Here is a 16,024-nt window from a genome sequence, read left to right as displayed (position 1 = left end):
ACAGACAGAAAGGTATATCCGTCATTAAATGGTAAGCTATTGAAATTCTGATTCCATAGATGTGTCTCCCATCACCCAAAACCCCTGACTATTCTCTCAACTCAGTATTTGCATTCTTTAATTCAAAGAAAATCAGTAACAACTTTTAAAACTACAAGTCCTTTTCTATCAGCTGTGCACCGTTATGGGGTAAATATAACCTATCTACCAATTGGATCAAATATAAAAGTCAGCCGAATTAAGGTTGATACTGCAAGGAGACGTATTGTTTGAAGAGAAATTGAAGATGTTGTTTAATTGCTGATATATTTATGATCCACGTCACATATTCAGTTTTGGTGGCAGTTCTTCCAGTTTGTCAAAAGGTCTTCGAATCAGGGCTCTATAAATAAAGAACTACGGCAGATGTGTAATATTTAATACTGTCTGTCCGCTCAGGTCGGCAGTTTTCATCACTCCTTCTCCTTTAGCTCCGGAGCACCATTGGCAGATAGAGGTAGAGAAGGAGGTGATCCAGCCATGTTGGAAGCTGGGCAGCCTCTCCTCATCCTCACATGAAGGCTGTGCTGTTAGGGAAACATGGAACTTAGCAAGAGGCCTGTCATAGATGTTGGATGTGCAAACAGGTCTGGTTTTCAAATAAATAAAAGCATTTTGAAAGGGAAAGTAAGAACCATCATCCTCCTCAGGTTCCCTACACATGCTGTTACTGTCAGTGAGTCCATAAAAGGCAACCTTCAGCAGATCAGACCGTTTCCTGTTGACAAGCCAGTGCTGCGCTTCTTTTGGAGGGAAATGCAGGCAGCTGAAGTATTATTAGTGGACACTCACCCTTGGGCCCTTTGGGACAAAAAATGTTATCCCTGCTGCGTAATCTACACAGTTCTTCAACTGATGCGACAAAAACATCGGTCTTTAATAATTCCTTTGCAAGGGGCCCTTAAAGGTCCCCTATTATACTCTTTTTCATCAATATATTATTGTTCTCAGTTACATAAAAAACATGTCTCTGAAGTGTTTGGCTCGAAATACCAAACAGATCATGCATTATAGCGTTCCGTAAACCCCTCTGTTTCAGCCCTGCTTTACTGTAAAAGTACTGATTCTCTGTCTGTTACTTTAGATGAAAATAAGGAGACACTCCCCACGCCCCTCTGAGAGATGTTTGGTTTAAAAACACAATGGAGCTCTAGGAGGTGATTCAGGTGATATGGTGGGCGGGGTTACCTTGGTTGGCTATTGGCTAATGGTTACACAAGCCAACAAATCGTTATGACATCATAAAGTGGCCAAAATCTGTTCAGCTCATTTTCAGACAGGTTTTTAAATAAATGGATCAGGACAAAAAATTAGCAAATCTTTGTTCCTGAAACTTTCAGAATCTCTTTACACAGAGGGGGGACATGTTTATGTTTAAAATACATGAAAAAGTGGATTTTGCATAATAGGTGACCTTTAGTAATATGTCACGATGTGAATGGAAGTCCTCCAAAATACAGTACATGTTGCAGCTGTGCATGCCACACACTGGGCTTAGGCCTACTTACTGTATCCACTGAGAAGATGGACTCTTGGTCCTCATAGGGCAGACTTTACCATGGTAACTCCTCATCTGGAGCTAATTTTGGCCTATATCTCATCAGGACAGGCTACAGCTCAGAAAAGAGGTGGAGCGTCATTTATAAATTCCAAATGAGGATCTCATTGAGGGCTTGGATCCAGGTCAACATTGTTGCCACAAAGAGAAAACCGTCAAAGCTTCAGTTGTATATACAGCAGTCCTGGTTTTAATTCAATAAATGTTTTTCACTTGAGAGGACAATGGGAAATACAGGTTAAATAATCTGAGAATATTCTCTTCTCCCTGTCCTCATTCAAGTCTTGGAAGTCTTGGTTATGCATTTGCAGTTATAGTGGACCCAGATCAGATCCCATCATTATCAGATTTGTAGAATCTAACACTCTAACATATATACTTTCTAACCAGTTTCAAAAGAAGTGGGTGGATGTATGTGAGAGTGAAGCCTTTGATGCATTGTGGTGACATTGCACCAGTTTACATGCATTTTCTGCGCACCACTCACTCGTCTTATGTGTAGTATTCATTTTTGCTGGTTATTACTGTTTGATATAATTACACAACAATCTCATTATGCTGATTGTGTTCATAAATGGAAAAGGTTAATTATTTTATATTATCAACTGGATAAAAATAATCAAAATATGCAGTTTAAATGCTGCTACAAATTATGTTCATTTAACAATCTTGTCATATTTTGCAATATTAATTGTATTACATTACTTCCTAATTTTATCAAGGGATTTCTTTATAATTTGTTAATGTGCTTTATTTATATCCTGTTATCTTTATTCTTGCTTTTGTGATATATAAAAACACACCTCTTACACAATCCTTTAATGTATACCCTCTACTGTATCACTAACCAATCTAAAGAGCTTTCTCTCCATACCAAAATCAATTTAGACACAAGCAGATTTTGTGGTTGTTTTAAAAGACCCCAGCAACACTCACTGCATGTCTTAACAGGCAAACAAACATAACCTATGTTGCATAATGTGCCATAGACAATCTCAGAGAGGTGAGAGGAGGAGAAGGAGAGAGAACAATGAGATTAATGGCTTTGATGTCCTAAGAGGAAGAAGAAGAAAAAACAGAAAACACAAAGAGGTTGAGGAGAGAACATTGAGCGGTAAACAAAGATGTCATATTCTCTCCTGGGATTGAGGACGTCTGAGCGAGCAACAAACCTTTCCTCTGGGTCGGTCTAATATACTACAGTCTGACAGCAGTTATTCAAAATGGCAATTATTAAGACGACAGAGGGCAGGCAATGATGTGCTGTGATTTGTGTTTCCATTCACCTAAATTATGCACCTATCGCACATTTGTCCTAATGGATCACAGTACAATGACGTCCATTGACGTCACGTTTCAGACGATCCGCATTGCAGTCGCATGCAAATTTGTGCATGTCAGGCTGTGTGTAAAACTGGAACTGCTTTTTTCTTTTTCATTATTGCATTTTCTGAAAAATAAGAGTAAACAGAGGCAGTAATATGCTCATTGGTAGTTGAACTAGTTGCGAGCCAAGCTGTGAAGATGTGCATAACTCCCTCAGCCCCCCAGGGACCCTGTATTTTCATGGGCCTGCCTCTGACGTCAATGCTCCGGCTGTCCTGTGGATTGTCAGAACAGACTATTCAGTTGGGGGGGAGGGGACTGGAAGTGTGTGTGTGTGTGTGTGTGTGTGTGTGTGTGTGTGTGTGTGTGTGTGTGTGTGTGTGTGTGTGTGTGTGTGTGTGTGTGTGTGTGTGTGTGTGTGTGTGTGTGTGTGTGTGTGTGTGTGTGTGTGTGTGTGTGTGTGTGTGTGTGTGTGTGTGTGTGTGTGTGTGTGTGTGTGTGTGTGTGTGTGTGTGTGTGTGTGTGTGTGTGTGTGTGTGTGTGTGTGTGTGTGTGTGTGTGTGTGTGTGTGTGTGTGTGTGTGTGTGTGTGTGTGTGTGTGTGTGTGTGTGTGTGTACGTGGATGTAACTTTGCTCCTGTATGTGTATATGTGTTCATGTTTGCGTGTGCTTGCATGTGATCTGTCAATGTTTCACTTACATCTGGGGCGTGTGTGACCGTGTGTGTGTGCAGAGTGCAAAAAGCTTGTACAGTGCCTTGAATCAGAAATGTGCTTAAGTGGATGAGGTCTGTAATGTGGGGGTAGGGGCGAGGCTGTGTGTGAACAAGCGCACACACGTTTGTAGATGTGCAGCTCTTATGTTGGGAGACAGAGGCCGTAGTCATCAGGAGGCTGTTCGCTAAAAAACAGCCAAGAGGGGAGAACAGTTAAGCATGGCTGCCGACCACTGCGCATTTCAGTCAGCTGTTGATCCCCAAGCGGTCGACAGTAAAGCTGCTCTTTCACCAACAGCTATAGGAACCTTCTGCATGTGACAGACACACACATACCATGCTTAGACACAGGAGATTTCAGCGGCTTTCATCATCACCTTTCTGCTTTCCATACGTTTCTCTGTAACCCACATGCTATCCATTCACAGAAGGGTATGGGATTTGGTGGCAGGATAATGTTGAGAGAGAAAAGAGTGCGCACTGCCTGTCCAAATTGATACAGATCAAGCTGGGGAGAGCCCTGGCTGACATTTTGAGGTTTTCTTGGGTCTGTGGTGCTTATAATTAATTTATTCCAACTGTATATCAAATAAATAAGAGGGACTGCGATGCAGATTTAGCCAAAAACACATCTGTTCACCTGTCTGTCTGCCTATGATCTATCCTTTCCTGTAGATATATACTCTAACATTTCCTTAATGCAGCAGACTGTATCGAAGTATACTTTTCAAGCTATATACATGAGTACAGATTGAAGGTACTCTACATGCATCTTCCCTATACGACTCAGCTACATTTCAGACGGAAATATTGTACTTTTTACTCTAATCATTTCCCAGCAATATATAAAAGTTGCATTTGCACAATATACAATCCTGAAGCCTAGTTGATGTAGATGAAACTATATTAAATAAAAACAGTAAATACAATCTGTTGGAGGAGGGGCTCTGTAGCAGATTTTTTCCGGCTGTGTATTTTCAAATTTTAGCGCACTCGAGCTGGTTACTCCAAAATGACCTACCCCACCTTCAAGTGCAATGTTTCCATTTCATACCGAGTGGACTTTACTAAACACAATTGAAATATCAAATGGATTAGACAGGTCAGTTCACTTCCTGTTATGTAATAATAATTCAAACTTTAAAGCAGTTGCTCTGCCACTTCTGAGAGCCATGGATCAGAGGGGTTCACTGGCGGGTCAGAGACAGAGTTGTGGCATCCCTTGTGATCTACCACATTTCCCTATAAGTTCTCCACCCATAACCGTCTCACATAAGCTCATAAACTTCCACTCATCAACTTTGCTTGGACCGTTTTGAAAGCATTTGTTTTCTATCTGCATTTCCGTGCTACTTGAAGTGTACTGTAGGGAGGACACACATGAGGAAGGTGAAGGAGCTCAGCTGACCGAGAGATACTTTAACTCAGAGCTTTGTCTCGTTTACTTATTGTTTAAAGGTCCCATGTCATGGCCATTTCTACTTATCATAATTCCATTGTTGAGGTCTACTAGAATAGATTTACATTGTGCAATTTTCCAAACTCACATTGGTTTCTCATACAGCATCTCTGTATAGGATGTGTATTCACTCTCTGTCCTAAACAGCTTATTGGAGCTCCTTTTTATATCTGTTGTAATTTATTGTCTTTTATTGTGATTGTAGTAGCCTAATGTGTTTTTATACAGCACTTTGGCCCGAGCAAAAATCGCTTTTAAATGTGCTTTATAAATAAACTTTGAATTGATTTAAAATAATCAAAAGGCTGTGTTATTCGTTTGAAATAAAGTGATGTATCACAGTGAGACACATTCTTCATTTAGGGGCTTTTCTCATCGTGGTGAAAATGGAGGGAAAAGTGTGTGTCAGAGAGAATCCATTATGTTATACGTGACCTCTGAATGGGCCAGCTGCTCGAGAGTGAAGGAATGCCAGTGATTGATAGCGCTCGTGCTGACGCAACCCTCCTCGGCTCCCACACCTCTCTCTCTCTTCCGATATGATCAGTATGTAATGCTGCAGCCGTGAGGGAGTCTGGCACACCGTATGCTGTATCATGTTGCCGACTCAGAGCCGTCGAGGTGCTCTGTGAGCGCTGATAACACGGGCACACATCTACAAAGGTTGCAGAGATAGGGAGCTCAATTCATTTGGAACTTGATGTGGGATCCACACTCATATTATTCACACTGAAAGAAAAACAGATTCTCTTTTTTAACATAAATAATTTACAGCAAGTTAATACTTGCTGTCAGTTTTAGATGTCATGCAAGATTATGTTAATCGATCTAAGTTTGCTGTATGTTAGGCTATGTTTACTTTTGCAATTTATTTTCGCAACATTTGCTTCACGCCAGGATTGTTCTGCTCTCTGTGAATGAATTATCCGTCTCTTTTCTACATGGATATTATTAGTGGAAATATAAACATTGTTGGCTAGCTTTAAGGCACTTTTTTTTTTTTACAGTTAACAGGAACTTAGTGTGGCCTTATAGACGTCAGAGACAGCTCAAACTGATACAGGAAATCCTCTGACTAACACTCGATTCTGAAAGTAACAAAAAAGAAGAGGAGAAAAAAAGTTCTGTCTCAACTGCAGCATTTTATAATCTTAAAATTGTAGAGACCAAATTACAATTCTGCATTCTTATAATTGTGCTTTTATGTATTCTGCTCCCATTGTTTATTCACCAGATTGTCTTCTCCAGTCAGTGATGAATGTAAAATGTTCGTGGCTGACCTGATTAGAGGTTAATTGGTTTATTTGTATCATTATGGGATTGGATATTATTAGTATGGGATTATAACATTTCAGTTAGATGTGCAGCTTTTGCTGAAGTTAATCTTTTGCTAATTGATTCAACTACAGTGATCATTATTTTGTGCCAATTCAAGGCGATTTTTACAATTAGAATTTATGTAAATGAGCTCCTAGTAAAATAAAGTGAATATATTCCTTTGTTAAATGCGAGTCTCTGCAGATATTTGAAGTCAGGAGCTGAAATATCAACAGTGATCCCTAAGAAGGCAGAAAGACTAATCTTATTTGCCTCAGAAAAAATAACCTTGTTTAAAATCTCAAGACAGATAAGAAAGGAATTAGACTGCTGATGTTTAGAGTCTAAACTTTGGACTGACCCCGCTTGTTATCTCACTCTCATGGTTTGTGTTTTCTGTACATTGAATATGCTTTATAAGGATGCACAGCAATGATCGTGTGTTAAAATGTTTGCCCTTCATTTTAGCCGACAGATCTCTTTTTGTCTGACTGTGTTTGACTGTTCTTGATGATGGTAGCCTACTTATTCTACACAAGCCATTAATTACATTTGGTTTGGTAGTACCCAACCCAACTCTGCAGATGAAGCCCTGTTTTTGAGAAGGTCATAGGTCAGGGGCAGCACTTGGAAACAATTCAGTGCCTTGCTAAATGGCACGCCTGCATCAGCTTACAATCTGTGCTGGACCTCAGTTATTGCATGCAGAAATTAATGCTCCATTAAGTTACTGCCATGCTATAAATGTAGAAGTTGTCGCTGTCTCCTACTTGACCACTGACCATGGACCAGGAAACAGCAGCGAGGCTCTGGAGAGCCCACTGGCATAGAGAGGCGTAGTCCCTCCCTTTCCGGGGGAGCTCCATGGGACCTTATTTTGGAAAAATTATGTATTGAAGTCAATGGGGAGAGAAAGATTATCTTTCGATTCCGTTTGAATTGTGCCACGAATTACACATCTGATGTTTGTCAATTTAAAAGATAATTTTGCAAGTCAAAAAAATAAAAATGTGTCGTAAAACTGTGAAGTAACACTTTTTTTTGTGTGAAACCGCTCAATGAACTACAGCTCCCGTTTTGCACCACACACCAAGACGGCCGTCACGTTGGCACATTTCACTTCTTTCTTTCAGAATGAGGCGAAAAGTATTAAATGAGGTGCAAATCACTACAAGTCTGGGCATGTTGAGAGCTGTACATACACACAAGGGGAGTTAGTCGGTTCCGTAAGAGCCAGAATGCAGGACCGGCATTCTGGGATTTGTATTCTTTCTAGTTGCGTATTTGTCATAGTCTTATATTTCAACAGGTTTTCGACAAACTGTGACTTTTTTGACATGGAAATCATTTTTTAAGATTGCCAAACATCATATGTGTAATTCGTGGCACAATTCAAACGGGATCGAAAGATACGTTTTCTTGACTTCAATACATAATTTTTCCTAAATAAGGTCCCATGGTGGTCACCATAAAAGGGAGGGACTTCGCCACTCTATAGAGAGGCGAAGTCCCGCCCATCTACTTCCGACCATAACCCTAACCCTAACCATATAAAATAATTATTAACTACATTATCTAATTTAGCTGTAGCTTTTATAAACAAAAAAAAGACAAATTGACCAGTTGTTGAACCAGGGACCCTGCGGTTGAGTCATCTGCTTTCCAGCTGAGCCACAGCCCACACACTGGATCTACCTGAAAACACTGCACCCTATTTATTCCTGTATTTATTCATGTTTTTATTCCTAAATGTATTTATGCTTTTATTTATTTATACTTATGACATGTTCCGACCTCTATAAAAGTGAGGGTCTGAGCTCTCTTAATTCCATCGTGTCACCGGGCCCGGGTACAGGAGGGGTAATATCGTTCTCATTATACATCCATGGGTATGAGCATTATGGTTCAACCGATCTCGATCGGCCCACTTCGGTACCGCCGGCTCACCTCGGTACTGCAAGTAAATACCGCTAGTAAATTGTCAACGGGGGGGGCACATCGTCCGAACGGCCCACTTCAGTACCGGCCCACTTCAGACGAATCCCGATGGGCCGCACCACTACACCACTACATACTGGGTAGTTTATTTAGTTTAAAAACAATTATCCGCTGATTTACAGACGTTTCTTTCCCAATGTTAGTCAATTGGGAAAAATCTTTCTGGGCCCAATGACATCACGGACTGATACGGAAATTGTAGTACCGCCGTTTGGACACAACGAATATTTTCACACCTCCTGGGGGCTTGACTGCCACCCAAAGTCCCCGGTTGGAAGTCCCCGGAGTTGGGGACTGGCTTTAGTAGAAGCTGCTGGTCCCAGGTGTTGTGAATGCAGACACCTCCTCATCACTCCACCGCTCCCATGTTTTTTTTTTTTGTTGCCATAAGTTAGTCTCTCTCCGTTGGTGTGCTGGGCTAATGCTAATAATGCTAATGCCAGCAAATACAATGGCGGCTTCACAAAACCTTTCGGAGTTTTACGGGCCTTGGTTTGCAATTTGTCCAGCCAATCAGAAATGGGAACCTTTTTCTCCCAATATACACCTGCTAGCCAAGCCCATCCACCTGCTGCAGCTAATGTTAGCACTGGAAATCAACCCATAGATGATCATGGAACTGATCAGCCCAACCAAATTGTTTTAAAACAGTACCCTTACAGCATCCTCACTGGCAGGGAGCGTTTGTTTGTCTCTGCTTGGTATCACAACCGAGGCTGGCTTGAATACATTGTCAAGGCCGATGCTGCATTTTGTTTCTGCTGTCGGCAGTCTAGCAAATCCCGGAGAATGGATATATTTGTGACTGTTGGCTTCAGTAACTGGAAAAATGTGGTGGAGAGAGACAAGGGATTTCATAAATATGGAAATTCAAAGGAGCATCTCTCTTGCAATGCAATGTGGAAGGAGCAAGAGAGGCGTGCCAGCACTGGAAAGGAGATTTCTGCACTTGTTAACGCAGACCAACTTCGAAAAAACAGGTATTAAATCTCCTCTCTTATTGATGTTGTTGGATTTCTGGTGGAAAACCAGCTGCCTTTACGAGGGAAGATAGAGGCTTTTGATAAAATGTCAAAGGGGGGCAGTGGCCTTTTCCTCTCCCTGCTGGACTATACGATCAAAAAAGACCCCAAATTGGCTGATGTAGTGAAATCAGTCCCTCGAAACGCCACTTACACTTGTCACGAAATGCAAAATGAACTCATAACTACACTCAGCAATGTGGTGACTGAGGCTATAGAGGAGGAAATAGGGGACTCCTTTTACACACTGAAAGTAGATGGAACCCGTGACCCCACGGGGTGTTAAAACATTTTGATTGTCATTCGATTTGTAAATGAGACATATGGCGTCGCAGAGCGCCTGCTGATCATATCGACAGCTGACAAAGGTGATGCACAGACATTAACGGACACAGTCGTGGCAGAGCTCAACAAAGTTGGACTGGACACATCAAAGATACTAAGCCAGGTATTTGATGGGACTGCTCTGATGTCTGGGAAACATGGTGGCGTCCAGAAGCTCCTGCAAAAAAAACTAGGTTGTGAGATTCCTTACGTACACTGTTTGAACCACCAGCTACACTTAGTTGTAGTAAATGCTATGTCAGCAGAGACAGCTTTAGTGGATTTCTTTCATGTGTGCAATGCCCTCTACAAGTTCTGCAAGAAGCCCACAGTTGCTGTGGATTATAAGGGTGTGTACCTTAAACGCCTTCTGGAACAGAGATGGACAGGACATCTTGCCACTGTGTCTGTAATTATAAAATCCTTCAACGACATAACATCCCTTTTGACTGAGATTAATTATGTGATGGCCCACGGCGCAGAAATACGAATGGAAGCAACAGGCCTGCTGCGTGAGATGACTGAGCCCAGTTTCGGATTCATTGCTCAGTTAGTGCACACAGTTCTTGCTCTGCTGGACCCACCAAACTTGATGACAGGTTTAAGTCTCGTGGCTTGTGCAACAGCTTGTGTACGCAAACTCCGTTGTGGTGAGGAGTGTGGGACATGGCCATGGCTGCCAGCGCTACTCCGAGAACCAAAGTGCCCAAACGGAGACGCAGAGCCAACCCTAATATGGATGGGTATGTAGTCGAGGGAACTACAGGACACAGGGATGATGACAAAACAGAACTTCAGAGACTGTACTACAGCACGATTGATTCAGTGCTTGGAGAAATGGATCAGAGATTCAGCGAGCGCAACTCGCAGCTGGCCAAATCACTTCCTGCGCTGAATCCAGAAAGTGACACATTCCTTGATGCAAAGGCTGTGAAGCACATTATGGACCTGTCAGGATCACCTGTAAATGAAGTACGAAGTTGCGAAACTGTTTTTCAGCATGCAAAAACAGTCACAGTCAATCGAGGGGGATTAGACTATACAGCACATCATCTCCAATTACCACACGCACCTTAAGGCAATGCCAAGCGTAATGACTGCTTTCAAACATGCCTTAACATTTGGCGCCTCCTCTAAGAAACGTTTTTTCGGACCATAGACGTGCAATGCTCCACAAAAAAAGGCCCAGCTGCAGGGGCGGCGGGTACTGTAGGCTAGGGAAGGCTAAGCCACATAGCTGCAAGGGTGAATAGAACAACTGGTTAAAAAATAACTACAGAGTGTTTGAAAGCGTACAACAGTTTTATGATATCACTGCCCCATCTAAGACAAGAGTGGGTCTGACTTTAATTACATTTGAGTGTTTCGTCAACTTAATGTGTTGCTTAAAATAATACTTCTGCATACAGTATGTGACAATGTAGGTGATGCACGGCCAGATACGGCTCGAGAAGCTGACTCAGATAAGGAAATATTGTGATATTATATGATCGATGATCTGATTGATGATGTTATATGAATGATAAGTGCGACACGTCTGCATCTTCTCTGCATACGGCAGTTTAAACTGTATTTCCTTTATCCTGTAATATGACTTGATAGATTTAAACTCCGCACACTGAGCTCTGATTGGCCAGCAGGCGGTGCTTTCACTGAGTTGATCTCTTTTCTATAGACGCCGGAGGCGGGCAGCGTCAGGTAAAAAAAAGTGATTTAGCTTTCCCAAACCTGAACCGCCTCACGCGCCGCCTATGCCCAGCTGGTTCAACTTGCGTTTGAGAGAGACTTAACCAAAAAATGCACAACGGAATGGAAGAACACCATTCTCTTGAGGTTCAGCACCAACACTCGCCGCTTGCAACTCTTCTAAAGGTAGACATGTTTTTCATTTACTTAATCATGCCAGCCCTGGCTATGTTGATATTGAAAGATGTTGGGGTCTGTCTGCATTTATGCATGAAGAGTAGAGTATAGTCTATTTTAAATAGCCTGTTTTCGCTTTCACCCGTGGGCGTCACAGCCATTATATGAGGGTGGGACAAGTTCCCCCCACCTTTTAAAATGATTAGTTTAGACCCCCCAACTTTTACTATGCGGAAAGTCTGTGAATCGGTCTATCCACTCGCCACTTTCTGTAGAGCGCTGTGTCAGTGCGTCATTATCAAATCCATTCCTGCTTATTGTGAGAATGCCCAAATCAATGAAATTCCGTAGGCTACCATGTTTTCACTGCTACTTTGTACCAAGGCAGATTCTCAGAGCCGTACACATGCTGCGTTTTTTGTGTAGCTCTGTCTTTAGTTGTAAAATGATGCACGCCACAGTTTCCCCGCTGCGAGGCTCCGGCGCTAACAGTTCAAAAGCGTGCTCCACTAGCACCCCGATATAAGGTGCTGTAACAGCCCCTACAAACGGCGGCGTGCGTTGAAGCTTCAACGCTTCTGCCCATTTGCTTTGAATCGGGTGAAGTCACGCTTCGCCAAACTGCATTGTGGGAGCAAAGCGTAGCTCACTTCAAAAGTAGAGCAATGTTTTACTTTTGAAGCTTCAACGGAAGTGTCAGCCAATCGAATCATATGCCAGTACAAGCTCTAGCCAATCAAACCGCTGCTTGTGTGTCTGGGGCGGGAGATTAATGTGATTGGTTGTTGGTCGAGCGTCAGACATGCCCGCTGCCAAGCTTCAACGCACGCCGCTGTGTGTAGGGGACGTTATTAAAGAGGTGGAGGGAGAGTCCTCTCCTGTCAGACTGAGAGGCTGATAATTACAGCTCAGTGAGGTAAAGGACTCTCTGAGTTTGGATAGTTAACTTTAGTCAAAGTAGTGGGTCTCAAACGGTTTGGTAATCATTTATGTAAACAAGTATTTCCAAGGCACACCTTTTATATGATCATTATAGTTATAAAAAACAAGAGAATAACAGGTATGGAATAATTCCAACTCATACTATAGGACAGTAACACAAAAATACAGTTTAAAAGGGGAGTGATTTGTAAAATATGCATAAAGAAAAAATAAATCTGTTTTCAGTTCTGTTTCACATGGGTGGTGTCGAGAGATGTATCCATATATTTAGTCCCTAATTTCGCTCTCAAAGTGCAGCAGATTGATGCATTCAACTTCAAACTTTAAAAACAAATCTTCCCGGGGAGCATGCCCCCCTAGATGAGTTGAGGTCCACCACCTGTCCAACATTTCAAGAACTATCGGAACTATACTGGGAAAAGTACTCCGGTGTGAAAGCGCCTATTGTCATTTTCGGTTCGTTTCAAGGCTACACAATCATGCAGGCTTTTATTTTGAAACCCAAAGCGGAAGGTGGAAGTCGAGCTAAACACTGCTTGGCGCTTTCATAGGGCGCTTTCCCTCTCTCCCGTGTGTGTGTGTGTGTGTGTGTGTGTGTGTGTGTGTGTGTGTGTGTGTGTGTGTGTGTGTGTGTGTGTGTGTGTGTGTGTGTGTGTGTGTGTGTGTGTGTGTGTGTGTGTGTGTGTGTGTGTGTGTGTGTGTGTGTGTGTGTGTGTGTGTGTGTGTGTGTGTGTGTGTGTGATTCTCCCCCCCCCCTCTCTCTCTCTCTCTCTCTCCCCCTCCCCTCTCGCTCTCTCTCTTTCTCTCTCTCTCCATCCCTCTCTCTCTTCCCTCTCTCTCTCTCTGTCTATACGTCGTCGGCTCGGCTCCTCCAGTCTGCTGCTGCACATCCACAGCGGAGGAGGCGGGCCGACAGTAGCTACACCTCGGCCAGTGCTGGGTCATAGCGCTGGTGGAGGGGGGGCAGCACACTGCTCTTCTTGCACGATGCACAGCCTGAAGCATTGAGGACACCCATCACCTCAACGAGGACTGGAATAGTTTTGGTTTTCGCCGAGACGCACCAAGTTGCAGCTGCAGAGGCGCACTTCTCTCCGGGGCTCCTCTCTCCTTTTGCGCTCACAGTCCGACATGGAAGATGGCCCGTCTTCAACAAGCTGTTTTAGAAGGTTGACGGACTGTTTCCTGGGTGCAAGTAGGTCTTCTTTATTTTTTTTTAATCAAACTTAAATATACGCACAAATATAACAAGCTTTGATGTTCAGTAACACTGCGAAAGCACATATTTTAGTACTGCAGGAGTACGTTATTTGCCCATGTGTGTTCACAACTTTATGAATGTCAGATTGATAGCAGATCTAGATGAGTGGGGACTTTATTGGACGGGGAGCATTCAGCATTGATCATCGCTACAGTATTTTTTAAAATAAAAATATATCCCGGGTTTATGAATCCCCTCTTTGGTATCTGGCTCATGCAGGGGACCGTCAGCGACCTGCAATAAGACATGGCATCAGAAAGCCAGGCGAAGTCCAAAGCTAGCACCGGAGTGTTGGCTTTAGAAAGTGTACAGTAAAACTAGTTCCAGGAAAAATAGCAAGTAGAAATATGAGTCTAGGAAATATGATCGTATTAATTATTATATTCATACTTACCAACATTTTTAAATATTTAATGCGGTGTTCCCAAAGCTACGTATATTGCAATTATACTAAATTTGTTCTCATGTCATATTATAGCTGTGCTAGAAGTCCTATTGAAATTTATTATGGTTTTATATCAGTTGTTTCCCTTATTTTCTTAATTCTTTTATAATTGTTCCTCACAATTTAACCTTATTTTCATCGGAAACAAATATTAAATACATTGATAAATGACTGCCAGTTTGATACAAAAATTGCAGAAAGTTTAGTGAATGCATCTGTAATTCTTTATGAAATGTTTCCCATAAAATATTCACTTAGAAGTTGTGCTACTCAGTGGCACATTTGCACTCCGTTTTGCATACGTTGGCATTAATTGAGTATTGGTAATCAGTGTAATGTAAATGTGGGAACTTCTACTTTAGGAATTATTGTGATTTATATATATATTTTTTATGGCAAATTTACACTGACTGTGTGAAATATGAATAACTTGCGGAACTGGTTGTTTAACTGACACCTCAAGTGACCTTTTGTGGCAACCCTGTAATGACAAGTTAGCCGTTTGGGTCTTGGGATACTGAAAGATGCCAAAATACCCACACAGCAGTGAACTGCAGTCATGGAATGTATTATTGAGGCATTGTATGCAAGTATCCACCCTTAAACTGACCAAAAAAGTACACAGACTTGAGATTTTACAAAGCTTCAACACTTTTTGAATTTGCAAACCAAGGTTGGTGGCTGCGGCTGACTAAACATTAGACTGTCTTAAAAATAAATATGTCGTCCAGATACAAATTCGACATACCTGCTTTCACTTTTCCTATAATTGTCATCATGTGTGAGTATCATAGCTCCCATTTATGATGTCATGTTTAACTGTACAGCTGTCAATTAATCTAGATTAAAGGTAGGATTAATTCGACACACTGATTGCCTTCTCACTGCATGTTTCAATGTGATTGCTCACGGAGTAATTTCATTATAGGCTGCATTATCCAATGTTTGTTTTTTTTAAACTCAAGAACATATTTTTCTCTTATATAGGATGCTTTCTAGACATTTAGATCACTTTAGATGTAACCAACACCCATTACTGCTGTTTTGTATTCCAGCAACTCCTATTATTGCTTGTCTGTTCTGAAATGCAACTGGTTGCTGGACTGTCTTAACAGTTTGAAAGACAACGTGTTGGCTCCTTTACATTGTGGTCGCTAATGTAATTCTAAGCAGAGATTCAGTCCTGGGACCTTTAAAAATGTTTGAAGTCTCACGTTGCGGGAAAACATATAAGCGTGTGCATGTTTGCGTGCAGGGATGTTAATGGTTGCGTCAGAGCAGAGGTCAGACTGGGTCAGCCTTAATGTGATCTCTCAGGCATTTTCAAACCCAATTGGTTGTCGACAAATTGCTTAACTCAGTGAAGGAGGCTTCATTGTTGAGCAGGAAGTGCTCATGCTGGACATTTCCTTCCCCAGCACATGCCTTTCTCTCAAAGTGAGGACTCATAAAGACACACTCAACATAAAAATGCATATATTACTTGATATGATTAAATATGAAAATTAAAGCTTGAATGGAATTTGAATGTCTAAATAATTCCAGACCGAGCTGAGCACAAGCCAAATGTTCTCTTTTTGTGATCTGTCTTCCGTGTTTATTTAAACCCTCAGGAAATTCAAGCCAAAGAAAATGAACTTGTGATGCAGTTAGAATACATTTTTTATATCAGGATCTGCGCCGAACTGGATCAAGGCCAGGGCACGTGTGCGATCTGAGCAGAGAAACAGATGACATACTCATTGCATTGGCGTC

At 41.9% G+C, this 16,024-nt stretch overlaps 1 protein-coding gene across 7 annotated transcripts in view; it reads left to right on the top strand.

Annotated features, from left to right (window-relative positions):
• The window catches only part of pde10a (phosphodiesterase 10A), a 69,437-nt gene that overhangs the window by 16,502 nt on the left and 36,911 nt on the right, over positions 1–16,024 (top strand). The window contains exon 1 of one of the 7 annotated variants that reach the window (XM_079686920.1): positions 13,106–13,758. The exons of 5 other annotated variants lie outside the window; for them this stretch is intronic. In XM_079686920.1, the coding sequence (XP_079543046.1) occupies positions 13,695–13,758 (64 nt within the window). In that variant the 5' untranslated portion in view covers positions 13,106–13,694. Of the gene's footprint in view, positions 1–13,105; positions 13,759–16,024 lie in introns of those variants that run through there. One more of the 7 variants, XM_079686921.1, reaches the window with a different exon arrangement.

This window comes from Notothenia rossii (assembly GCF_949606895.1).
Source record: "Notothenia rossii genome assembly, chromosome: 6".
Taxonomy (NCBI): domain Eukaryota; kingdom Metazoa; phylum Chordata; class Actinopteri; order Perciformes; family Nototheniidae; genus Notothenia; species Notothenia rossii.
This window is presented reverse-complemented; position numbering and strand designations above follow the sequence as displayed.